This window comes from Micromys minutus (assembly GCF_963924665.1).
Source record: "Micromys minutus genome assembly, chromosome: 2".
NCBI classification, from domain to species: domain Eukaryota; kingdom Metazoa; phylum Chordata; class Mammalia; order Rodentia; family Muridae; genus Micromys; species Micromys minutus.
The window spans coordinates 59,168,519-59,194,601 of NC_137971.1; the positions used below are offsets into that span (position 1 = coordinate 59,168,519).

Sequence of the window (26,083 nt, forward strand, 5' to 3'; positions counted from 1 at the left end):
ATAATGGGTGAATGGGTGAATGAAGTACCACCGATTCTGTTCCAGATCACCCCGTCTGCCCTCAGACACCTAGCTACAGAGATGATCCCACAGGAAGTTCCCAAACTGCATATTTCACTTGAGAATTAGTGACAACACTTTCACTCATTCTCCAACAGTAAGTTTTCTCCTTGGGAAACACGGGGGAGGGAATGAATTCTGTCTCACCAGTGTCTGGGCCATGTTAGGACATCAAATGTGGAGGTGAAGTCAGATGGAATCACATACCTTTAACCCCAGTACTCGGTACTGATGCCAGAAGGTACTGAGTTTGCTGTCCACCTGGGCTACAGAGACTGTCTCAGGGAGAAGGGGAGAGGAGAAGAAAGGAAAGAAGATGTCACTGTAGAGTGAGACATCTCCCCGCTGCAACCCCCTGCTCTGTTCACCCTCCATCTGGTGGCCCTGTGACTAGAGGAGGTATGGCCTTTCACTCTGACCTTTCTGGGGCATGAAGGATCGCCTGGCCACAGGAAAAAGCATGAAGCCACCAAGGTACCTGAGTCTTCATACAGGATAGCAGACAAAAGCCAGGCCCTATGGCGTCTGAGCAGCACATGAGGCAAAGCAAGTTTTTCTGGAATTGTATGTGTGCATGTCACATGATATGAGCATGAGTGTACATGTATGTATGTGTGTGCACATACCTGGCATGTGTGTGTGTGTGTGTGTGTGTGTGTGTGTGTGTGTGAGTGTGTGTGCAGCTAGAAAACATGTAGCTGTGTATTGGGTCAACGAGGGTTACACATATTTACAGAGACCCCAGGGCCATAGCTCAGGTGTTAGGCTGTGGTAGTTGTGGATGTGAGTTTCAAGATGGAAATGAACAGTAACTACTGTAGCACGTCCTGAAAGCACACAGTGAGAATTCTCTCTGACCGATCCCTGCAAACAAGGCTGATCAACCCTGGGAGCCCCAACAGAGAAGTCCCTTGGTCCCGGGACAGTGTCACAGCACTTGCCTTTGAGACCCCAGAAGGGCTTACAGAACCTCCCAACAGATCTGACCAATAAAACAGTGACCTGGGCTCATCACTTGGGGGCACTTGAGGGCACTTGTTCTAGGGTCCTTAAAAGTGGCCTCACCAGCTAGAAAGGGCCATGAGCAACCGCAGCAATGACACTTTGGTGACAGAGTTCATTCTTCTGGGTTTCCCAGAGCTGTGCCACCTTCAAGGGCTGCTATTTGGGTTATTCCTAATCATCTATGTGGTGACTGTCCTAGAGAACTTGATCATCGTGGGCACCATCAGTGCTAGCCGACAGCTACACATACCCATGTACTTCTTCCTGGCCAATCTCTCTGTGCTAGAGACCCTCTACACCACGGTCACAGTGCCCAAGCTTCTTGCTGGCCTCCTGGCAGGGGCCAAAACTATCTCCTTCTCAGCGTGCCTCACCCAGCTGTTCCTCTTTCTTTCACTGGGCTCCTCTGAGTGTTTTTTGCTGTCCACCATGGCCTGTGACCGGTACCTGGCCATCTGCCGCCCACTGCACTACCCAGCCATCATGGATTCAAAGCTGTGCCTGCATCTAGCTCTTAGTGCCTGGCTCGGGGGCTTCTTGGCCTCCTTTGTATCCACAGCTCTCATCTCCCGCCTCAGCTTCTGTGGCCCCAATGCCCTCAACCACTTCTTCTGTGATGTCTCACCCCTGTTGCAATTATCCTGCACAGACACCACGGCCATTGAAATGCTGGACTTTGTGGCAGCCCTGGCAGTACTTGCAACCTCTCTGATGGTGACCTCGGTCTCCTATGTCCGCATCATTGCCACTGTCCTGAGGATTCCAGGAGGGGCAGGCCGCAGGAAGGCCTTCTCCACCTGTGCCTCTCACTTGGTGGTGGTCTTAATCTTCTACACCACCACCACTTTCATGTATGCCCGGCCTCATGCCATAAGCTCCTTCGACCTCAACAAGCTGGTATCTGTGATTTACTCGGTAGTGACCCCCCTGCTGAACCCTATAATCTACTGCCTGAGAAACCGTGACATCAGAGAGGCACTTACCAAGCTCCCCCAGTCCCTCAGGTTCCCCTGAATGCCTGGTGCTAGATCCGGCTGGAACTGTGGGTCCCTCTGCTCAGCTCACAGAAAGGACCCACCAGCCAATAGACGCTGTGCTCTTCTTTGCCCACAAGTTAGAATACCCACAGACACATGTGACTATCAGCCAACATCCTACAAGCAGAAGTGACCAAGACCCAGAGATTCTAGACTCTACCAGAAAACCCAGCCCCAACCCAGGGACAGCTGCTCTTGTTAGCAGCCTAGGCACGCCCTTTGTCCTGAAAATTTCAGTAGAGATCCCCAGGAAGCTCCCTGTGTACCACCACTTCCCTCATCACTGAGGATCTGCACTTTATGCCCTTTTCCTGACCAGCCTTGCATGCTCCACTTCTGAGTCCCTGAGATTGGCCTTCTTCACATGAAATCTCAGCTTCTGAGCTTAGACCCTAAGACAGTCAGCTCAGAGGAGAGATCAAGGACTCTCGAGTCAGATGGAAGAATTCCATCAAGTCCAGGCAGCACCACTGAGCATGCCCCCTTCTCACTTAACAAGGGTGTCTTGTTAGATCCTCTTGTGTGACTTATTACATCCTCTTGTGTGACTTATTACATCCTCTTGTGTGACTTATTACATCCTCTTGCATGAAGCTCAGTAGGTCTGATGTGTAAAGGACATGCACATGCCTGCCTTTGCTTTCTTTTGTGGGGCATCAGGACAGAACAGTAATGCAAGCATTTTCCTTCCTGGTGGTTATCATTGTTGCCCAGGCCAAGTTCTTTCTTGGTTCTGTGATTGGCCTTTCCTTCATGACAGCCACCTGGAATGGTGACTTTCACTTGTATCTTTGGAAGAGTTTAACAGATACTTCAAATCTGTGCAAATATTTTGGGTTGCTTTTACAGCCCGTGTCTTAGTGTTTTACCTTGTACTTGTGACGTTCCATCAAGATGCATGCATATTTAGGATTGTCACTCATAAATGTAACCATTCATCATTAGGAAGCATCTCTCCATGTCTGGCACTGATGTTTGCCTCAACAATGAAAGCTTGAATTCTGCTTTGATTTAATGCACATCATCTTCCTTTGGTCATTTGTGTGATACATACTCTGTTTCTGTGCAGTTTTGTTATCTACTGACTATAAAAGCATAGGGGCTTTTCTACACCCTCCTTTGTTCCTGAATAAAGACACAGAGACTTTATTAATAAGCTTCAGGTACGGTGGTTGGGCAGATTCTGATCTATTCTAACATGACTATGATGTCCTTAGATTACTTCCCAACCATGTGGCCATCTTGGCCATCTTGGTTTTACCATGACCTCATTCTTCATCTCTGTCCTGATGGCTACTCCCTCTATCCCATTGCCCACCTGAGACCTTCTCTGTGGCTCTCTGGGCTCAGAAGTCCCACCTTTTCCTTCTCTGTACAGCTATAGGCTAATAAGCTCTTTATAGACCAATCAGAAGATGATGGAGAAGAATGTTTTACAAAATACCAACTCAAGAAATGCTTCATAATAATAGCAATACCAAAACCTGGACTGCACCCAGACCTCTGGGTACAGAAGTCAGCATGCAAATACACAGTGCCCAAAACCATCACACAACCACTGCTTCTCTGCTCCTGACCACCCTTCTGCAGGTGGCCCTATGATCCAGCAGGGCCTGCACAAACCATGCTTCTGCCACACCAGCAGCTCTGTTGAGAACTCGGCAATCCACCATTTGTACACTTTGTAGTTAACTTGTGTGCCCTCTACTTCTATAAGCTTTGAGCTCTTCCTGCCTGGTTTTCAACAGTCTTCCATGTGTTTCTCTTTGTATCTGCTGCCTTACGTGTCCTAATGCTTCCAGAACTGTGGCTCACACTGTCAACAGCTTGTGAACAGATCAGCCATGACTTTCTCAACTACTGCATCTGCCTTAGTTGCTCTTTGCTCCAAAACTACCTCGTGTCAGACCTTCTTACTACAGCCCCTGTTGCCTCACATTCTGAACTACTGACTCCCTTTTCTGGACTTTCCCCCACCTAGTCTTCCAGGTTCCCAAGTCTCTCTCCAACTATGTCTGGGTTTTTGGCGGGTATTTGGTTTTATTTTGTTCGTTCTACAATTTTGTTCTTTTTATAGGTAAGAAAGAAAGAAAAGAAAAAACTCATTTTCTCATAATGATCACTCATCGCAGAATGCACTTGTGACCAAATGTGTAGGTTAGTGTCCCCATTCACCAATCAAGCAATTCTGCAGCTAATTCCAGGTGGGGTCTTCTAACAAAGTTCAACTCTGACACTGACTCCTTGGAGTCAGCTCATTCCCACATACCTTAGTTGAATGCCTGACAGCCCTGCCCAACTCAGAGGCCAGCTCCAAGCCCTGGAAGTTTATCTATTTTTCATGAAACAACTACAAATGGAGCTTTACATGATCCCTTACTTAGGTCCTACTAATTTGCTAGAGGAGTCCGCTAAACTCTGGGGAGCATTTGTTTACATGTGCCAGCTTAATGAGTAGAACCACAGTGGGACTGGTTAGGCTGCCTAGTCAGGAAGGGACTTGCCTTGCAAACACAAACACATGAGTTTAATCCCCAAAACCCACATTTAAAAAATACATGCCTGTAATCTTAGTGCTGGGGAGGTAGAGACAGGCACATGCCTGTGGCTCACTGGTCAGCCAGCCCAGCCTACTTGGCGAGCTCTAGGCCAGTGAAAGACTGTCTCAAAAACATAAGACTGTCTCCTAAAGACACCTGAGGCTGTTGTCTGACTTCCATGTGCGAGCACAGTGCGAGTTCACACACGTGCGAGTGCACACACACATGCGCACTTGCACACATACCTGCATACACATATGTACCTGCACACTTATAAACACATGTACACAAAGCATAAAAGAAGAATCATGGAGATACAGATAAAGAAGCTCAGTGGGCAAGGAGTCTGTGAGTCATTCCCTGAGTCTCCTAAGCTGGTCTATCTGTCCCTTACCCAGATGGGACCATTTCTGCTGCCATTTGCAGATCCCTAATATCTTTAAATTTTATTTACTTTTGTGTGTGTGAGTACTTTGCCTGTACATATGTATATCCATGTGAGTGCTTGGTGCCCACAGAGACCAAAAGAGGGCATCTAGAGCTGGAGTTATAGGTGGTTGTGAGCCGCCACACGGGTGCTGGACACTGAAGCAGGTTCTCCACAAGAGCAGCAGATGCCCCAGCCCAAGCCTTAGTATGTTCCTCGGCTTTCTAAAAGTTTTCTTGGGTGTTCTAGGCCTTTCCCTGTCATCTTCAGAATCTCTTGGATTCTTTATTAGCTTAATCGTACATTTTAGAATGCCATTAACAGAAATTAATGTTTAATTTGGCAGGTGGGGTCCTCCAAGGCCCCTTTTCTTGCCTTAAGGAAACCATACCCTTACATATCTGTTCTTCTCTCTGTACAATCTGTGACACAATCTCTTTGGATCGTGGTTCTTATGATCCTGTTGCTTCCTTAAAGATGCTATTATAAAATTCAGACACTTTCTGAGGTGTTTGGGAATAGAATACATACAAATGGGTGCAACGCAGCTTCTAACAAGTGCCTCTAAAGGACATCCTGGGAAGAGCTGATGGTTGCAGAACAGATCTTACTCTTGATGTGGCATTAAAATTCACAGGACAAACTGAGCATGGTAGCACACACCTTTAATCCCAGCACTTAGGAGGCAGAAGCAAGTGGATCTCTATAAATTCAAGGCTAGCCTGGTCTACAGAATGAGTTCCATGCAAGAAATAGAACCTTCCAAGAACATGTGAGTCAAAAATGCATGAAGTCCTTAGCAGTGTCCAGAGAAGATGGACCAACAACATCCCCATAACTGGCATCTCTAAGAACAGGACAAGACAGCTGAAAAGCAGACACCCTCAATAGAGGTTGGCAGACATGCACTGGAGTTTTGGTATGAAGAAATCATCTTAGAATAATAATTTAGGCACCAAAGTACGGAGAAAGACCATCTCCACATGGGGAATGTTTGGTTTCAGACCCAGAACAAGGGACTGAGGTACATATTTTACAAACCAAAGCAGACCTACCTGGTCTCCAGGTTCTCCTAGCATCCCTCAATCCCTATCTGACATACCCCTCCCCCAACCTTTCTAGTCCAGGAGCTGGGTTGCCCTTCCCCTACAGGCTCCTCCCTATATTATCCTGACATTTTGTACTCCCTGTCTCCTCTTTTCTCTCCTCTCTCTAACCATGCCCAATCTCTTTCTCTTCTCCCCCCAGTTCCCATGGGGACTCCCTGGTCTCAAACCTAGGGACCAGTGAACTTGCCCAAGAGCAGCCTCCCAATAAACCTGCCTTTAATACAGTCTAATCTGGTTTAAGTCATCTCTTTTCACCAGTATTGAAGAAATAAACTGTCAGGGAATACTCCCAGAAGCAGAAGTAGGGAGGGTGAAGAAAAAAAAAAAGGAGTCCAAAAACAACACTGGTCAGAGAGCAGAACTGCAGTCTAACTCAAATTAGGGACTGCTGAATCTGAACAGCATGCAAAAAATGATGAGGTGGTGAGAAGTCATCTGGGTTGGGACTGAGTCTCTGCCACTTTAGCAGTCAAACGTTCTTGGCATTATCCCATCTCCAAGAACTCCAAAGAAGGTTGCCTTGGGCATAGAGCACCAATCTGGGGAGTGGGTCTAGCTACAGAAGAGAGGCTGAGTTACAACCAGAGTTCCACGAGGTAAGGAGTCACTTTAAGCTGAAGAGAAACATGGCAGTTGCCTCTGGGTTGGACCCTTCCATCAGAGAAGCTGCTAAAAGAGCTCCCAGGGGAACTGGGACACTTTTGTGTCATTAGATAGGAAGCTGAGTTGTAGGAAGCTGGAGGCTTTGAAGAGCTGGATGTGTTCAGGAGGCTGCATCCCCACTGGGCTTCCTTACCCCACAACCAGACATTTGAAGATGCAAAAAACTAGGACCACTGGTGCAAAGTTTGTAGTCTGTCCCGTCTTGGGATGCAGGGCAGCTGACAGAAGCTCTAGTTGGTAAGCAAACACAACCAAGGTCATACACAGTTAAGACATTCAGGACACAGCCCACAAAACCTCCTCTCTCACCAGATGATGTGAGCTCAGGCAACCTCCGAAGAGCAGGTGAGCACAGGTCAGTATCTTTTGTTGATCTCTATGTGACTGATCCCTGAAAGGATTAGAACCCTGTCCTCTGTTTTTTGTTTTTCTTTTTTTAATTAGTACATTTTCCTCCCCATTTCTTTAAGATAATTTATTTGTAGGGTGTCTGTGTGTATGCATACATGTGTATGTCTATGTGTGCATATGTGTACAAATGCCCATAGAGGTCAAAAGAGGGTGTTAGGTCCCTCAGAGCTTGAGTTATCTGAGCTGCCTGGTGTGGATCCGGGGATCTAAACTCTGGTCCTTATGATTGAATAAGTGTTTCTAATCACTAAGCCACCTCTCTAGTTGCCACAGTGTATGTTTTTCAAATATTTCTTTAATATATGAAATGCCTGTGTAAGTTTATGTGTGCCTGTCTGCCTGGAACTAGATGTACAGGCAGCTGTGAACCCCTAAAGTGGACGCTGGAATCAATCCTGGGTTTTTTTCCAAAGAGCCAAACACTCTTAACCACTGAGTCAACTCTCCAGCCCCTGATGTGGTTTTTGTTTGTTTTGCCTTTCTATACTTTTTTGATCAGCACAACCAGTTTAGGGCTAGGGATGCAGCTCTCTTTGTAAAACACTTGCCTCACTTGAACAAGGCTCTGGATTCTATCCACAGTACCACACAACCAAGCATGGTGGATCATGCCAAAAGGCTCTACATGAGGCCTATTTGCTGCAGAGCTTAAGACAGTCTATCTCCAGTAAATAATTCCCTTCCATGACTAATTTTCTAGGCCCCTCCATCCCTATAAATGGGGAGGGGGACCAAATACTTTGCCTTCCACTTCTGAGACAATTATGGTTACTTTTCGTCCTTAGCCCATCAAGCAGAAGCATGTGTTGACAGATTTTTGACTCTGCAATAACACTTTCTAATGCCCCAATAGCATTTTTTCTATTTTAAGAGCTTCTGTGTCTATTCAAATACCATGTCCCAAATGCTAGTCTTGCCTCCTGGTGCACCTTGCAGTCTGTCCCAGTGAAAAACCACCCCCGCCCTTTGTGTTTCCCACTGTGTCTCTGACCCTCTTCTTCTCTGCTCCCTTTAGAACAACCCCCAGATGCTAGGACGCCTGCGCTGATGCCCTTTCCTTTCAGTCTTTGTCTCTTGCATGATGTGGCCTTGGCTTTGGAAGCAACCCATCTCTTCTTTTTTCTGGGAACAAAAATGTTTTTATTGGAAAATTCCTTTCTAGTTGCTTGTATTCCTTTTTTACAGCATCCTCTTTTTTGTTATCAACATAGTGTCTGCTCTTCTCTGGTTATTCTGAGTGTGTGTGTGTGTGTGTGTGTGTGTGTGTGTGTATGTGTGTGTGTGTGTGTGTGTGTGTTGTGTGTTGTGTGTTTTAAGTTTCTCTCCCTCTGGGCCTCAAACCTCTTGGTTTTTATACCTTTGTCTTGTTCTTGTGTTTTGCAGTGGGTCTTGAATGTCTAAGACACTGTGTTTGCCCTTCACATTTTAACATGAAGCAGGGAAGCGCACCTGGGAGCTCTCCCTGCCTAAACTAACAGGGGGCATCCACCAGCCTTTGGGCTGAGGCTTTTCAACTTCAGAATAAAAAAATAAAAATTTTTTAAAAATTAAAAAAATTAAAAAAAAAAAAAAAAAAAAAAAAAAAAAGCTTAAAAGCACAGTACTTCAATGAGAAAAGCTCCATACACCGTACCAGGAGAGGGCCACTCTTGACAGCTCTGACGGTAATCTTGGACCTTGAAAAGTAAGTCTGGTGCCCTTGAAAACCCTCCTGGCTGTCTGGAGCGGAGGTTACACTTACCCTACAAAGGCAGGGAGGTACTGCAACCAGTCAGCTTGAAAATAAAGGGGGGCTGGGTCTCCAGGGGCCTGTTTTCAGAAGGTTCAGGAAAGGTCAGATCAACAAAGGTCTCGCGCCGCTGGGATCCTCATGGCTGTAGAACAAACTGCCTGGAGGGCCATCTGGCAGAATGTTGGAAGCCCTACACGCCTAGAAAAGCAGCACAGTGGTCCTTGTGGCTGGCAAAAAGGAGTAAGTGGAGCTGAGGTTGCATCAGAAGAATGGGAAAGGAGGCAGGAAATTCATAAGAACCGTAAGAATCAATGTGGTGGGCAGAGAATGGAGAGGAAGAGCCCATGCAAAGATGCTGGACCAACAGGAACCAGAACACACTGTGTGCCCGGGGTGTTGGGGCTAGTGGACATAGGGAAAAGAGAGATTGGGCAGGGATGGGGGGGAAGGGGGAGGGGAGATGGGAGGACGCTCTGTGCCTTGCAGCGAGGATGGGGGCCGGGCAACGAGAAGGGCTGGGGCTGTGCTTTTCTGAGCTTTCAGAATCTCCTCCCTTCCAGTCTCCCGGGGCTGAGCCTCCGCGGCTGCCCGCCCCTAATCTTCAGGCGGAGGCTTCAGCAAAATCCAGTCGTGAGCTCTGCTTAAGAAAAAGGGTCCTCGCCGCCGCACCTGCCTGCTAGGCCGACCACGGCCCTTAAATCGCTCATCCGACCTAGGCTTGTGACCAGTAAGTAGGGGAGATCGATGAACCCAGTGATGCTGGGAGGGATGGGGGGAGGAGGGAGGACCTGGAGGAGGATGGAGCTGCCACCCAGACCGCTGGTCCACAGCCAGCCCGAATCCATCCTGATCGGTTTACCTGTCCAGGCTGCTGGCCTGGGCAAACCCAAAAAGGGTGGGGCCGGGGCAGAGAAGAGAAGTAATTACCTAGGGTCTGGGCCTGCCCAGCGTTTCACCCAGCGTTAGCTGTTTGCGTTGCAAGGAATCGCTGATCAGGATTCTGACCCCCGCCCCCGCCCAGTGTATTCAGTCGCAGCCTCTGATTGAAAGGCTCTAGGAAGGCATAAGGAGATCCAGATGCCAGAGCAAAAGTTACAAGGCCGTCCATTCTAACCATAATCTCTGGGTGTATTGAGGACTCTCGATTCCAAACTAGCATCCGTCCTTCACACACTAAGCCATCCTCTTCCAGAGACTCAAATGCAGAGCGGAGGATTCGTGCCCCCACCCTCAAAGCCTGAGCCCCACTGCAGGAGCTCCGCAAACCCCATTCTGGGACCCATCTCCACCCTATCACAATAGTAGAACAGCCGCCCTGTTGTTTAACGCTTTCCCCACGACCCCATCTCCACCCAGCATCTCCATACAGCAGGAATCCAAAACCAAAGTCCTGGTGCTGGAGGTTAAAGAACTCCTTCCCCAACCCTGAGCCCACTGTCCTCCAAGATGCTGGGAGCCCTCTGGCAGATTACCACAAAACCAGCGGCTGATGTCGGTATTCCCATGTCCAGATGAGCCTATTCCCAGGCCGTGATACCCTCTTGCCCGGGCCCTAAGCCAAGCTCCACCCCTGCACAGAAGCTGAAGCCCCTTCCACCCTCTTCTCGCAGATTCTGCCCAGTAGGATGAACTGGACTGCTGCCACGTGCTGGGCTCTGCTGCTGGCCGCCGCCTTCCTCTGTGACAGCTGTTTGGCCAAGGGCGGCCGCGGAGGCGCTCGAGGCAGTGCCCGGGGGGTGCGTGGAGGTGCACGAGGGGCATCAAGAGTGCGCGTAAGGCCGGCGCCCCGCTACGGCTCCTCTCTGCGCGTGGCGGCTGCAGGGGCAGCGGCAGGGGCTGCGGCGGGTGTGGCTGCCGGCCTTGCCACCGGCTCTGGCTGGAGGAGGACCTCGGGGCCTGGAGAGCTAGGCCTGGAGGACGATGAGAACGGGGCAATGGGAGGCAACGGGACCGACCGAGAAGTCTACAGCTACTGGGCCTGGACTTCCGGCTCAGGGTCCGTGCACAGTCCACGTATTTGCCTACTTTTGTGTGGCACCCTTGGTGCCCTAGAACTGCTTCGGCCCTAGACCAGGCTAAACTCCATCCCAGGTCTAGCTCCTAGTCTGTCTTAAGGCCCATAGGCACACCCTAATAGCCTCCTACCCAGGGGGTCACTTATGTTGCCAACTATGATTCCCCAGCCCAGACATCAGTCTGGGCCCATAAGGCCTCTTGCAGTTTGTGGATGTCGTTTACTCTCTTGCCCATCCCAGTCTCCCAGTCCTCCACCCTGGCAGGAACTCACAGCTCTACTACGAGAGAGGCGGGCTGCCCTCGACTCTCTCCTGAGCTGCCCAAGCAGGCGCGCCTGTGTGCTTGCCCACTCTGATGTGAGAACATGAACAACGCTGGTCACCAAGAGGAGGCCATCCTCGGGTGGGCCTGTCTGATTCTGCCATTAAAGCTCCAGAGACCTTGGGCCTCCCATGGCAGCAGAGGGAGTAGACCACCTCCCTCTGGACTTACGATTTGATGAAAAGAACATTCGCTTGGACTGCAAAGTGAGAAATGTCAGGTGCTAATCACCTGCCCAGAGCAGGTCCTAATGATGTCATAGCTCAGAAACATCCAGAGCAGGAAAACATCCATCCCAGGATACCCACTGTGGTTCTCTTACAATGTGCTACCAAAGCCAAGGTAGTATGTTTCTTCCTGACAGACTGCCTAAGAGACCGTGTGTCAGAAGGGTTTTCCACTTGGAGCCACTTGGCCATAAGATCCACTTAACTGTTGCTAAAATCCACTGATAGTTGGGGTTTTGAATCCACATTCAAAAACATTCCATTCTGTTTGAACTTTAGGTTCACAAGTTAAAGGTCACTTGGGCACAATACCAATCCTGGTGGGGGCTTCTTTGCATATAACCCAAACTGCAAGATTCCCACAATCCCAGTGGATATCGGTGTTTCATGTTGGGAGACCCCTTCTTTGGAAATGGATGGACCGGGGAATAAGACAGAGCATGGCACTGTTGACAGTGGGCAGTCTGCACAGTGGAGGGGGCAGCAGTTCTTCAGGCCCACTACTGCCAGAAGAAAGCTAACAGACACCGAAGAACCAGCCTCAGCAGGTTGTGAATGTGGGTTAATGCTACTAGCTTTCTGACCATCCATATCCATCCCAAGAACAGAGCTGATGTGCTGAGTGGCCTCAAAGAGATGCACTATAGTCCTCACAAGAATCTGCCTTTGAGCAGACTGGCTTCCTGTTGTTCCAGGGCCCACTAGCACATCTTTGCCTGATGGAGTGATGGGTCTTGGGACTCAGTCAATATATACAATGCTAGCTCAGCATACCTCTGGTTAGTGAATGGGTTTCAAGGCTATTGGCAGGACCCTAGCCAGGCATTTTCTTGACCAACAAGTTGCAGGATGCAACTCCCTGCAACTTTTATTCACACTGCCGGTGCTCTTAGGCACAGTCAGCCCAGATGCTGCTCTGTCCCTAATAGACCAATCTCAAAACCACCAAGACCAGCAAGCTAAGGGCCAAGCCCACTAGGGTCCTCCAAGGCAGGTGCTGATGCATCAAATCTGGTATAGGGAGAACCACTAGAGCCCCTGCAACTTGTCAAACACCCATGAAGATGGACTACATGGATCAGATCTTCATGTACCACGAGTTCCATGTGTTAGTTCTGGGCATTATGAATACATCACCTTTTAATGATTATTTCACATGCACCAATCTGACTTCTCCACCGTATTTAACATTTGGCACAGCCACACATCTTTGAATACCTTCTCCACTAGCAGGAACTAGAGATGCTGAGGGAGAATCTCAGAGACTTACTGCCACCACAGCAAGAGGCAACAGTGGAAGGCTAGCCCCTGCTATTGGCCATCCACAAGAAGCAGAGAGGCTACAGAGCCTACAAGCACTGGTTCAAGCAACTATGAAAAGCCCAGGTCAATACTGAACAGAAAAGTCTAGAACTACTGAGCAGGGTAGCCAAGCTGGTACAACAGCACTTCCTATCTGTATCAACCAACCCTTTGCCTTTTCTTTGTAGACAGCAAGCTGCTGGCAGCAACATCTTCTAGGTACCTACAGGTACATGGAGGTCAACCATGATGGTACATGCCCTCTGCAGCGTTCCGCAGCCACCATGGTTTCAATGGCTAGCCTGTGAACCCTTTCCAGTGATCCTCTGACCTGTACAAAGTTGAGCCTGCAGCAGATGACCTCCTGACGTACAGGCTCTGAAGTGCAAGGGGAGAGGACACCCTGTTGCAAACCTTCTGGCCGTGTCTGTGCACTTTATCAGTGAGTTCATTGTGAAATAAAGCCCTCTGCTGGTAACAAGCTTTTCCCTCACTGCAGAACTTTAAGACACTGGAGAATCTGACTTAGGAACCCCAGCCCCTAATATACCAATCCCCAGCATTCATTGATGGAAGGGAATTTGATATATGGGCTCAACATATTAAGTGCACAATGAAAAAGCCATCAGAAAATAGGTCTTTTAACCAGGTGTCATGGCACACACCTGTATAATCCCAGCACTCAAGAAGCAAGGGTAGGCAGGACATGTGTTCAAGACCAGCCCAAACCACATAATAAACCTTTGTCTCAAAATGACAAAAAAATAAATAAAGTAAAATAAAATAAGAGAAGTCAGAGAGTTTTTTTTAAGTGGGACTTTTAATCCATTTTTCAAAATTACAGATTGTAACTTAGACACCTCTGCGATAGCATTAAACTCTTCTTAAGACTGAGAAAACCTCCTGACCAAGCCATATATGCAGGACTCCTGGGGCCTGATAGTAGAAACCAGGACTGACCAGACTCTAGTGGACAAGAGAATAAAGTGCACTTTGGAGCTGGGACGAGCGAGTCTCAGGTACCAGCTGAACTGGAGGAACAGTTCTAAGCATTAAACACTCCAGCTGTAGTCCCACAGATGATGCAGGAGACCATACTCCAGCCAGACAGTCCAGGGGTTAATGTCATCAGAAAGCAGCTATAACGTCACGATCCAGCATCACTTGGCCCAACAGCCCACTGCGGAAGGTCCGAAGGAAGTCTCGGGCTGCCATGGCATAGTCCGGCTGGATAACATTGACATTACCTGAGGACAGAGGATCTGATAAGAAAGGGGCCTAAAGACAGCCCAGGCCTGAGAGACCACTAGGGGCATCATCTGCAATCTAGGGAACAGGGCATGCTCAGAAAGAACACGGCATCATACCTACCCAGCAACCATCCAGAGCTAAGACCACCCTTTGAAGCCTACACTAAAAAGTCCTCCCCTCCAGAAATCTCCATAATGCCCTGCCTACAGGTTTCCTTCTGTGTCTCACTCCTGTCCCAACAGAAGACAGAGTAAGGGCCTCATGCCTCGCAGTGCAGCCTCACTCACCTGTGCCTGTGAGAACCTTCACTTTCCGTGTCTTCCTCAGCTTGATAGCCACATTCTTCAGCACCCACTCTACATGGTCACAGGCATTGGCCAGGGCATAGTGCTGCACGTACCTGGAGGCCCACAGCACAAGTCAGACTTCTGAGGCTCCAAGCTGAGGATTCACACTCACCACACCTCAGATGAGCCAGCTCCTGGGTTCCTAGAAGGACCAGATTGCTTCCAGGCGATTTGGTGCTCCAGAACAAGGCTCACAAATTCTTAGTGAAAAGTAAAGACTTATCACCTATCAATGTAAAATTCAAATGCCTGCACCCAGTTAAAAGTGCTTAGTCCCTCACCAGGACAGTACAGAAGTGTCCACAGACAGACATACAACATGGATTCCGAGCAAAGGTAGAAGGACAATTTAGTGAGGAAAAATCTTCAACAAAATTTTCTGGACAACCAGTCATCAATGTACAAAATTAAGAACATCATGGTTGCATCATACACTAAGAATATGTTAATATGTAGCAGAAGAAGGTCATATACCTAAATGTGAAACCTAAGCTGCCCCTATCCAAGAAGAAAATAAATTCTATGGCCTCAAGCTAGGCATATTTCTAGATATAAAGAAGTACCATAAGGAAGCATATTGTTACTAAGTCAGACTTCCAAAACTAAGATATAGTGCCAACAGAAGAAAAGGCAAGGCCTAGACTCCTGGAAAACTGTGTATAGACCTGATCCCTCAGAACGGGTAACGTAGTGCAACTTAAAAGTAAGAAAATGGGAAGTAGCTCAGAAGTAGAACATCTGCTTACTGTTTTCAGGCCCAGGTACAATCCACAGCACTGAGAGAGAGAGAGAGAGAGAGAGAGAGAGAGAGAGAGAGAGAGAGAGAGAGAGAGAGAGAGAGAGAAGATGCTGAATATGATGGTGTGTGCCTTTAATCTCATATGCAGGAGGCAGAGGCCAACAGATCGCCTGGGCCATGCAGAGAGACCCTGTCTCAAAAAACAAACACGAAAAGGGATGATAGTCTGGAGAGATGGCTCAGCAGTTAAGAGCACTGATTGCTCTTCCAGAGGACCTGGGTTCAATTCCCAGCAACCACATGGTGGCTCACAACTGTCTATAATGATAGCTCTAGGAAATATGATGCCTTCCTCTATAGATGCTGCATATGGTATAAAGGCATGCACACAGGCAAAGTTCATGTACATTAAATAAAATAATAAAATCTGGGCTGAAGAGATGGCTCAGTGGGTTAAAGCACTGACTGCTCTTCTAGAGGTCCTGAGTTCAAATCCCAGCAACCACATGGTGACTCACAACCATCTATAATGAGATCTGATACCCTGTAGATCCTGATATCTGAGGACAGCTACAATGTACTTACATATAATAAATAAATAAATCTTTTTTAAAAAAATTAAACCCAAAAATATGATATAAAAGACTAGCCACAAGTGTAAAGAGGATTTGGAAAAGTGTAGACCCCTATTGTCTTCTAGGTGGTGTATGGCACAACACAGTGCTCTGGAGAACAGCTCAGCAGCTCTGTAGGAAGCTAAAGCTCACCACTACTGAGTGGCTCAGACATTCTCCTGCATTTTACCCAAGATGAGTAGAAACTCACATCGAGTTAAGACCATACAGGAACGCTTCCAGAAGCTTTCTTTATAGCAGGCAAGAGCTACACACACCCCATGTCCAGCAGGGTGGACAGATAAACCAAGTGCAGGATGTCTGGGTGATAGACAATGAGCAGAGCCGCCAAAAGGAAGGTAGAGCATGGGAGACTCAGAACGCTCGTGCTGCCCAGGAGGTGTCCTGTGTAACTTCACTGACCGGATACTCATCTTCTTCCCTCACCCAAGGGGCTTAGGGAAGCGACAAAGTAAACACAGGATCAGTCATGCTACTATGTAGCCCAGCTGGTCTCAAGTATATGATCCTTTCTCTCAGCAATACAAGTACTAGGATTTGGGACATGGATCACCACACCCAGCAGAATGTCCACTGTCTTGGGTGACAATGATGTGGTCATATAGTGAAACTTATCAATTCATACACTTGTAATAACATACAAATTATACAATATCTTAATGATATAGTCCTAAAACCACACCGAGATAGAATGAGCAAGCAGGGGGCTACAGTCCCCACACCCACTGCCACTCACCCAAATAGCCCATGCCTGTTGAGGGTATAAAGGAGATAATCAGCCATGGTCTCTTCCCCAACAAGGTGGTCCAACACAGTTCCTGCAAGACAAGTAAGCCCATGGTACAGTGGGCATTTATGCCCCACCAAGCCTGAATGTTTCCCAGTTGAAGGCAGAACCTCCCAGCAGGTTAGCTGACAGTTGTTGGCCTTCTTCCTATATGGCATGTGACTTGGTTGCCAAGCATGACCACTCTGTCTACCCCTACTACAAGGCAGAATGGAAGCCAGCACATGCATGCTATGAGCTAGTCTCCCTCTCAAAACTGTGAAAAGCATCTGGTATCAGGAAGGATAGAGGGAGTAACAAGTCCACCTGCCTAGGGACAGTCAAGGTCAGCAGTAGAGCAGAGGCTTACCACACAGGGCCAGCTTCAGGCCTGTCTCCACGCTTTCAATTCGAGGATCCAGCACCCCAGGGGTATCCAGCAAGAACATCAGTGGACGCTCACATACCTGTGAAGCAGAAGGTGAGTCAAGCCAGGCAGGCAGCCTGTGCCCAACAGCTAAATCATTGCTGGAGACTCTGAGGCAGGCCTCTGAATAAACCCACCACATAGGTTGTCTTTTGCACTGAGGTTTAGAATCACCATAGGGTATAATTTCTGATTAATTTGGAGAACAAATGAAAGCCTGAGGCCCGTGGAAAATAAAAGGGAATACATAAGTGTGGCTCTTGGAAGAAGGCTGCCTTTCTGATGGACTTTCACAGGGACAGAGCAGCGGTGGCAGGAACACGCAAGGAGGGAAAGAAAGGAGGTCAGAAGCAGGGCCAACGCTGCACTCAGAGGAGCCAGACTCAGCAGAGCCTGCAAAGCTTTGCACAGAGCTCTGGGCTCAGCTACCGAGGACCCTACCTGGATTCTGGATGTCACCGCTCTTGTGATTCCTGGCTCACCACCCACTCTGGCAGCTTTTCCTGAAAAGACACAAAGAGTCCATCAAACATGTGTACACAGCAAAAGAACAAGGAATGAAAGGTGTTTCACTAACATATCCAACAAGCAGATTGGAAACCCAGAGGTCAATAAGCTTGTCAAATTATACTTTGTTCCTTACTCAGTTTCAAAGAATACATGGCAAAGGTTTTCAAAAGCTAGGCACAGTGGCCAAGGGCTGACAAATGTCCAGAGCTGGCTCTCCAATTAACACCCACAACAGCCCCTTTCTAAAATGATACGACACGATTTAAAACTCTTGGCCTTGACACTGCAAGTGAGTTTTGTTGTTGTAGTCTTGTCTTGTATTTTGGAGTCAGGGCCTCTGCCCCTCTGTCTATGCCTCACAAGAGCTGGGATTAAAGGCATGTGCCACCACATCTGGCTTTGTAGAAAAAAGAAAAAAAGTTAATAAAGACTATAGTGTTAGTACAAAAAAATAAAGCCAATATAAATTTATCCCAAAGTCTAAAATACATAAAAAGTCAAGCGCATGTGAAAGTGAGGTGAGTGTGCACTGTGAAGCGCATGGCTGCTGACCACATGGGCCACCGTCAGACCACGAGCTGTCTGTCCTCTTAGCTAATAGAACAGGCCACGAGATGTGGAAGGAATGCCACAAAGCAACATGGGGCTGACCACACTTTCACAGTCTGCTCTAGGAGTAGGAGCCAGCACACAGAGACTGCCTACCTGTCCTGAGGTGCTGCCGCCTCAGGGAGTTGATGAGGGAGGATTTGCCCACATTGGGGACACCGACCACCAAGATGCAGTATTCTGGGTTCTGTGGAAGCAGAAGAGTTTCGGCTTTATCCCACCAGGTTGTGAAACACAGCTCAGGGGAAAAGAAACATCAACACAAGGGCCCTGCCTGTGCTGACCAGGAGGGTTGGCCCAGCGTTTCCCGATAAAGAACAGTAAAACAAAGTTTGGGTCCTGGCCAGGACACAGCCCAGTCTTCTGTATTAAAGAAGGCTCGGATTGGACAGGCAGGAAGCAACTGGATAACTCCACATACCCACCGCCAGCTCTGCACCCAACCAACCTCTGCTCGGTGGTAGCGGTAGTTGCACCTGATCAGTTCTGTGACTTTTGGGACAATCTGCAATAAACAGACCACATCTTCTGGTTATGCATCCCTCACTGACCCACTTCCAAATAGCAGGGTCAGTGACCCTGTCCTTATACTGGCCCCTTGCTTAGGAGGGTAGAGACCATACAAACACACAAACACACACACACACACACACACACACACACACACACATCACTACGCCTCCAACTGTCCAACAGCCATAGTTAATTAGAATTCATCCACCCATTCCCAACACACACACACACACACACACACACACACACACACACAGCTGGGGGGGACCCAGGGGTGTGGCTACCTAAGGAGGACTCTTACACCAAGTATAGCTACCTATTAGACATTCCACACATCAGCTCAGAGTTCTATCAAAACAACTGGGAAAATAAGTTACTGGGTTCTGCAAGAGGCTCTTATTACTTAGAACCCAGCAGACTCCCTCAAAGCTCACTCAGGCTGTGAGTACACACACAGGAAACAGGTGGCCCTGGAGATCCTGCACCCCTGGGCGGTTTAAGCCAATTCCAGGACCATATCCCAAATATTTAGCAAGTAACATGTACAGAAGCTTACCTGCTTGATGTTTTCATCCTTTACACAGTTTGTAAAAATAACATCTTTCAGGCCTTTTTCTTCTAAGTGCTGGACAATTTTCTGAAAAATACATTTCTATTTTAATACTAAGCTAAATTAAAACTTAAATACTAAACATGACTGGTATTCCAGGAACAGTGGTACATGCCTTAGAAAGACCCTGTCTGACTATGCTAGAGCCGTATAGATACAGCTGAGCATGCTTGCAGCTAACCACTTGTCTGAACTCAGGGACCCCATGAGGTGGCTAAAGAAAGGATATAAGGAGATGAAAGGGGTTGCAACCTCATGAGAAGAACAACAACATCAACCAGCCAAGCCCTCCAAAACTCCCATGGAGTAAAGCACCACCCTTTGTGCGCACTTTGAGAGACCTATTGATCCAGATGCACATGTAGCTGAAGATAGCAGTGTCTGGCATCAATGTGAAAAAGAGGCTTTTGTTTCAGAGAGGGAACGTTTTCCCAATATAGGGGAATGCCAAGGCCATGGGATGGAGAGGGTGATCAGGAGGGAATGCACCTTTGTGAAGGCAAATGTGGGGGTGGATAGGAGTGGGGTGGGTAAAAGGGATAACATCTCAAATGTAAATACAGAGTATCTAATAAAAATTTAAAAAAAAAAGAAAGACCCTGTCTAAAATAAATTAAAAATTAAAATGTGCGTGTGTGTGTGTGTGTGTGTGTGTGTGTGTGTGTGTGTGTGTATGTGTATGTGTGTATATGTGTATGAGGGCAGTAGAAATGGCTCAGCAGTTAAGATCACTGGCTACTCTTCCAGAGGACCAGGTTTGATTCCCAGCACCCTCCTGGCAGCTACGAGTACTCTATAACTCCAGTCACAGGGATTCAACACCTTCTTCTGGCCTCCACAGGCAATGCATATGTATGGTGCATAAACACAGAAGCGGGTAAAATACCCATTTACAAAAAATAAAAACAAAAACTAACAAACAGCAGCAAGTAGTATACACAATTGATACACATGTGTATCAAACATACACAAATATATTCACACATTATATATGTTTTTATATGTACATATATATGGCGTGATATATAAAATTCAAGATTCTGAGCTTGGGGCCAGTGAGATGGCCCAGCTAGTAAAGATGCTTGCTGCTAAGCCTGACAACCTGAGTTCAATCCCCAGGCCTACACAGTAGAAGGAAAGAACTGACCCCTCCAAGTGGTCCTCTGACCTCCAAATGTATGCCATGGCAAATACATACCCCACACACATACACAAAGTAAATGAATAATAAATGTAAAAAAAAAAGTTTTTAAAAAAGGAATCTGGTTGGCCTGGTGGCACCTCCCTTTAACCCCAGCACTCAAAAGGCAGACACATGTGGATCTCTGTGAGTTTGAGGTCACCCTTGTCCCGACACAACACGTTCCAGGCCAGCAAGGATTACAGAGTAAGACCCTGCCTCAAAATCATAAAAACTTAAGCAAGGCTCTAAGCTTGGAAGGACGCTGCAGGTGCACTGTGCATCAGCGGAAACTCTGGGAGCCCGGCAACAAGAAGTGGATGCCAGCAAGCACAGGAAGAGCTCGGCTCTGAGGTGAGGGGCTCTAAGGAAGATCAGGTAGGAAGAGGGCAGACATAGCTGTGCTGGGTACCTCAGGCTTTGCCAGAGTAAACACCAGGACATGGCCTGCTCACAGGGACTCGAGTGCTTCTGGAGATGAAGTGGGACTGAGCCAGGGCTAGAAGCCGCTTCAACACCAAGCTCACAGGGGCTGACCTCTCTGAGGAATCCATCACTTTCATGTGTCTATCATATAAGACTCCCTTGGGGAGAGAAGGGGAAACTGAAACAGCTTTTCACTGTGTAGCCTTGGCTGGCCTGGAATTCATTATGTAGACCAAGCTGTCCCCAAACTCATAGAGATCTGCCTGCCTCTGCCTCCTGTGTTTTAGCTAAAAGGGTGTGCCACCACATCCAGCATGGGACTTCATTGTAAACTAAAATGGTATTGATATTGAACTCAATCTGATTATAGAGCATAAATAGTGCTAAAAGTACATTAGAACTGACATAAAGTCATTAGGTTTAATATTCAGTATAATACATTATTTATATTAGCATCTATCAGTATGTGTTGAAAGTCATGATTGTGTTTGGTCATTACTAACCACAAAGCATAGTAAATGCTTAAATAAACAAGAAGTAATTCATTAATATTGACAGTTTTAGTTATTTTCAGTTTCACATGATACAATTAAGATACTTGGTGGGGGGGGGCTGGAAAGCTGGCTGAAAGGTTAAGAACATCTGCTGCTCTTGGCAAGTTTGGTTTCCAGCACTTATACAAGTCACAGTTCCAATTCCAGGGGACCCAACACCCTCTTCTGACCCCTGTGAGCACCAGGCACACATGTATATTGCACATACATACATACATATACACATGTAAAACACTCATACACACAAAGAGTAAATCTTTGGTGGAAATAAAAATGGTACTAGCCATGACTAAAGACATACTGATCTCTGTTCTCCGTGAAAATTTACTCAAACATCCCTCTAGTACAGGCTTTGGGTGTGGAGCCTAAGGTCCTTGAGAAGCCTGGTACTCTTCTCACCTCCTATGTGTGCCCAGTAGAGGGCAGTATACACCAGTCTGTAAAGCAATCCCTAAACAGCTTAAATTTCAAGTAATAAAAACCAGGGGAAGGCACTTAACGATTAATTAAGAGGGGGAGGGTTAAAATGAAGAAACTTGTGCAACACGTGGCGCTGGAGATCAGCTCTCTAAGTCTGGGGGAAGGTCCTGCAACTAGAAACAGCCCTGGTAGCCTTGGTAGCTGCTGCTCTTCAGTAAAGGAAAAATTTCTGCATCATTAACAACTTTCTAAAATCTGGTTTCAATTCAAGGTCCTGACATCCCTCTTTCCAAAGAATTTGAGAACACGGAGGTAAAAAGTAAAGTCAAGATTTCAAATAACATCCCCTGCTGTCACTTTTTACTTCCAGGACATGTAGAAAATACACTGCCCTCGAACCCAATTCTACCTGGATTTAGAGCAGTGGTTCTCAACCTGTGGTCAGGACCCCTTTGAGGTTCAAATGACCCTTTCACCAGTGCTGCCTGAGACTGTCAGAAAACACAGGTATTTACAAGTCATAACAACAAAATTACAGTTATAAAGTACCAATAAAAATAATCTTATGGTTGAGAGTCACCACAACATGCAGAACTGTATTAAAGGGTCACAGCATTGGGAAGTTGAGAACCACTGTGCTAGACATTGTTAGGTACACTGAGCTTTTCCTATCCCAGTCCACTCCCAGACCTTCCAGTTTCTGGATCACAGGTGTTCAGAAAGCAACTAGCAGCAAAAATCCTGAGATCAAGCTGGATACAAAGTCAGCTAGGGACACTGCAGCTACCACAAGTGAACTACAAGTCACCAACAATGACCAGGGCTACATACAATAGCCTTGTGAATCTCCCAATTAATTAGAGCTAAGTAAAATGTAACCAGTCCCTTTGCTTCAGTGGTCACATGTGCCCACATGAGACATGGTGGACAGAGCATCCATCAGAAAAGCTGTGGGTACAAAGTGGCTATAGTGGTCACCAGGGGTCCAGCAGCACACCAACCCACTTCCCACAGGAGGTGTGCCCATCTTGAGCATTTGGGCGATACTTCCATATTGAGGGAAACAGCCGTTGCTAAAAAGTCAGGCCAGAAGCCTCTGTCCAAGCTAGGAGTTGTTTTAAAGTATAGCCTTCCCTGGGGGCATAACAGAAGGCCTGTGTCTGTTTTCCTGTGTCTGTGGCTCTATCATTGCTGCAAGCATCTGTAAGAAGGCGCTCACCTGCTGCTCTGTGAGATCAGCCAAGTCCATTTTGTTAAGGACAAGCAAATGCGGCTTCAGACCAAGTAGCTCTTGGAACAGAGGATTTCGACCTGAAAACGGGATGTGCTGATGATGTTAAGGCATAATGCCTATGGAGCTTTACCAGTGGAGCTAAAGCCAAAGAAAGAAGTCCACCTCAGAGTAAGTGTCACCATACAACCCATCTTCCTGACCCCAGACTTGGGAGGCCAGCCCTCACATTGCAGCTTGTGAAGGGTGTGATTCAGGGAAGGCGTTGTTACCTAACTTCCCAGGCAGATGGTGGAAAGGATAAAACCAAAGTTCATAGAGAAACCACTGTTTGGATCCCAAGGAATTTAAGCTTAAACTGAAATGGCCTGAACATTTACAAAACAGAGACTCCTGTGAAATCCTAGCCAGACAACCTCGAGCACCACCCATCCTCTCTGGAGATGCTACTTCCTACAGCTCTCCTCAGCTACCCCACATTGATGTGGGACTCCATCATGTGACTCTAACATAGGCAGGATGGGGCTTCTTATCTCTACATTCTGCCCCTTCAGCCCTCCCGTAGAATCTAGTATAAGAATCATAAGGCCTCTTCCTGTTCCATCTGGCACCGGCTAAACACCCATCTGCTACCTCCAGGCTCCTCTCCTAAAATGCTACAGAAACCACTACCCATGCCAGACCTGCTGCCACATCCTAGATTCAGCTAAGTGTTCCAGAGACTAAAGGTCAAATAACATTTTACTTTTTAATAATCAAATATAGGCAGGAATGGTGGGCATTCCTTTACTCCTAGCACACAGATCTATGTGAGTTCCAGGCCATCCTGATCTACATGGTAAGTTCCAGGCCAGTCAAGACTACTTTGTGAGATCCTGTCTCAGTGATGATGATGGTGGTGTTGATGATGTCACACTGGCAACATGTGATATTAGTTGAGTAGACATGTATAGCCTAAAACAAATACACAAGATGTATTATTGCTAATGTTCCTGAAGTTCTCTGAAGGCTGAAGTAATTCCTTCTCTCTGTTACTATTTCCAGAGACTCCCACCAGTGGCAGCAGGTCCCCACACCTACCACCAGCTGTTCCAGGGGCCTGGTGGTCTGACATCCCCATGCTCTCTTTTAAGGGCTAAGCAGAATGAGGAAGAACTCACATGCTAACAGAAACCAAACACAGCTTAAATGCAACAAAACAGGCAGAGAAGCATATGTCTAATGAACATGATTATGACTTGCCAATCTTCACTTAAGGACAAGAGGAAAACCCAGGTTGGCAGGATCATTTAATCTCAGGTTTCATAATTTACCCCTAAAAGTAAACCAGAGCCTGAGACAAATAATGTATTAGATGGGAGCTTAAAAATAAAAACGCCCAGCCTAGACCCCACCCCAGAGACTCTGATCTAAGTAGAGCCTAGCTATTGATGTAAAAGCCTCCCAGGAGCTCTGATGTGTAATGAGAATTGGAAAACACTGCTTTATGTCCCAGCAATTACAAAAGAAACTGTCACAGTTGTAGACATATGAGTGGACCAGAGGCAGAACGAAGTAGACTGTCCAAAGGAGATGGAGAAGAACCAGGATAGCATCCTGCTGCTGCCTTTATAGTCTAACAGAGATGCTCTCCTACAGCATAAAAGGATATCCGGGCGTCATGAACCTCGATAACACAATCCACCAACTTCAGACTCCTCTGCATCTTCTTTAGTCCTAGAAGATAGAGGGCCACTAAGGGAACAGCTAAAGAGGGCGAATTTAAGTTCTCCTAAGGCAATACATCTGAGACCCCATCAGCGCACACAGGGTTAAAGGAGACAGCATTTTTCGCCAAGTTCCAGGGTGCCCTGGATGGTCTTGGAACACTTCACATATAATGGTCTTGATCATGAAGTTCTTGATACTGTGCTGACTTAACCTCAACGCACAAAAACATTGAGGCTCCGCCCCGCAACTGCCAGCTGCCCACTCACACTCCCGCGCCTTTCTGCCACACACTATAACCTCAAATGGCCCCGGCAGCCAAGACCACAGCAACCAGCAGACCGGGGCCGCACTACGTCAACGGCTGCCTGGGGCCAAGCTGTGACCTATAAACTCAGACACGAGCTTGCATGTGCCTTCCAGGGGACCATTCAGTGCGACTCAAAGTATCAGGCACAAAACAGCTCTCCAACCCGAAGCCAGGAAGGCGATCAAAGGGACCGGGACCGCCAGTACCCGCGCCCGTGCTGCCTGCATTCCCCGCTGGCCTCACCCTTGGCCATATGGCCGGGGAACCAGCGTGCTACATCGTGACCTTGCAGGGGGAAACATTCGCGCCAAGTGGCCTGGACCGCACTCCATGCCTGTGGCCACAGCCTCATGTTGCAGGTGTCGGAAGAGCTCGCAGACGGACCGCTTCCGCCAGGGCCTGAATCTGCTCTCAGGGTTCCGGCGCGCCTGGGTTCCGTGCGCAACTGCACATGCGTCTGACCCGGATTACTCAGTGGCGAGAAGGCGCAGTGTGCTGCCCTATTCTCAAGATTCCTGAGTTTATGTGAGGTTCCTTTGAGTAATTTGAAGATTTTTTTTCTCCTCTTTTTAGAAAGACGTTACTGGGGTTTTTTTTTTTGAGTTTGTTTGTTTGTTTGTTTGTTTTTGATATCTGCTCTCGTATTGTGGTGGCGCACACTTTTTATCCCAGCACCAGAGAGACAGAGGCAGGCAAGTGGCTCTCAGTGTGTTTGAAACCAGACTGATGGATTCCAGAGCCAGAGCTACAAGGCAAGGCAGGAAAAGAAAAAAAAAAAAGGCTCAATTTTATTTATATTTTTATCTGGAGAGTCTGCGTGCAGAAGCCAGTGGGTCCTCTGAACCTGGAATTTGAGTAGTGTGACTGGGTGCTGAGACTTGAGCTTCAGTCCTGTGCAATAGCAGCAATCATCCTTAACCCCCAAGCCATCTCTCCAGTCCCAAGCTGGAGAGTTTTCACTACATTCCAAATATTTCCGGTTTGAGGATATACCATGG

The 26,083-nt window shown here is 47.4% G+C and overlaps 3 protein-coding genes across 3 annotated transcripts; 2 read left to right on the forward strand and 1 right to left on the reverse strand.

Annotated features, from left to right (window-relative positions):
• Nucleotides 1-1,140: 1,140 nt before the first annotated feature.
• Nucleotides 1,141-2,079, forward strand: LOC308416738 (olfactory receptor 226-like; the record flags this gene model as incomplete). The annotated part of the gene is made up of 1 exon (XM_080911792.1): nucleotides 1,141-2,079. One exon carries the CDS (start codon nucleotides 1,141-1,143, stop codon nucleotides 2,077-2,079), a length of 939 nt encoding a protein of 312 aa, XP_080767918.1.
• Nucleotides 2,080-10,609: 8,530 nt separating this feature from the next.
• SPRN (shadow of prion protein) lies at nucleotides 10,610-11,053 on the forward strand (the record flags this gene model as incomplete). The annotated part of the gene is made up of 1 exon (XM_080911785.1): nucleotides 10,610-11,053. The coding sequence occupies one exon, from the start codon at nucleotides 10,610-10,612 to the stop codon at nucleotides 11,051-11,053; it is 444 nt and encodes a 147-aa protein (XP_080767911.1).
• Nucleotides 11,054-13,667: 2,614 nt separating this feature from the next.
• MTG1 (mitochondrial ribosome associated GTPase 1) lies at nucleotides 13,668-25,459 on the reverse strand. Its single transcript, XM_080912870.1, has 11 exons — nucleotides 25,329-25,459; nucleotides 24,718-24,784; nucleotides 23,057-23,159; nucleotides 19,204-19,284; nucleotides 18,583-18,639; nucleotides 18,231-18,321; nucleotides 17,457-17,518; nucleotides 16,959-17,055; nucleotides 16,559-16,640; nucleotides 14,389-14,501; nucleotides 13,668-14,097 (listed from the first exon to the last, which is right to left on the reverse strand). Exons 1-11 carry the CDS (start codon nucleotides 25,435-25,437, stop codon nucleotides 13,979-13,981), a joined length of 981 nt encoding a protein of 326 aa, XP_080768996.1. The 5' UTR covers nucleotides 25,438-25,459; the 3' UTR covers nucleotides 13,668-13,978.
• Nucleotides 25,460-26,083: the final 624 nt, after the last annotated feature.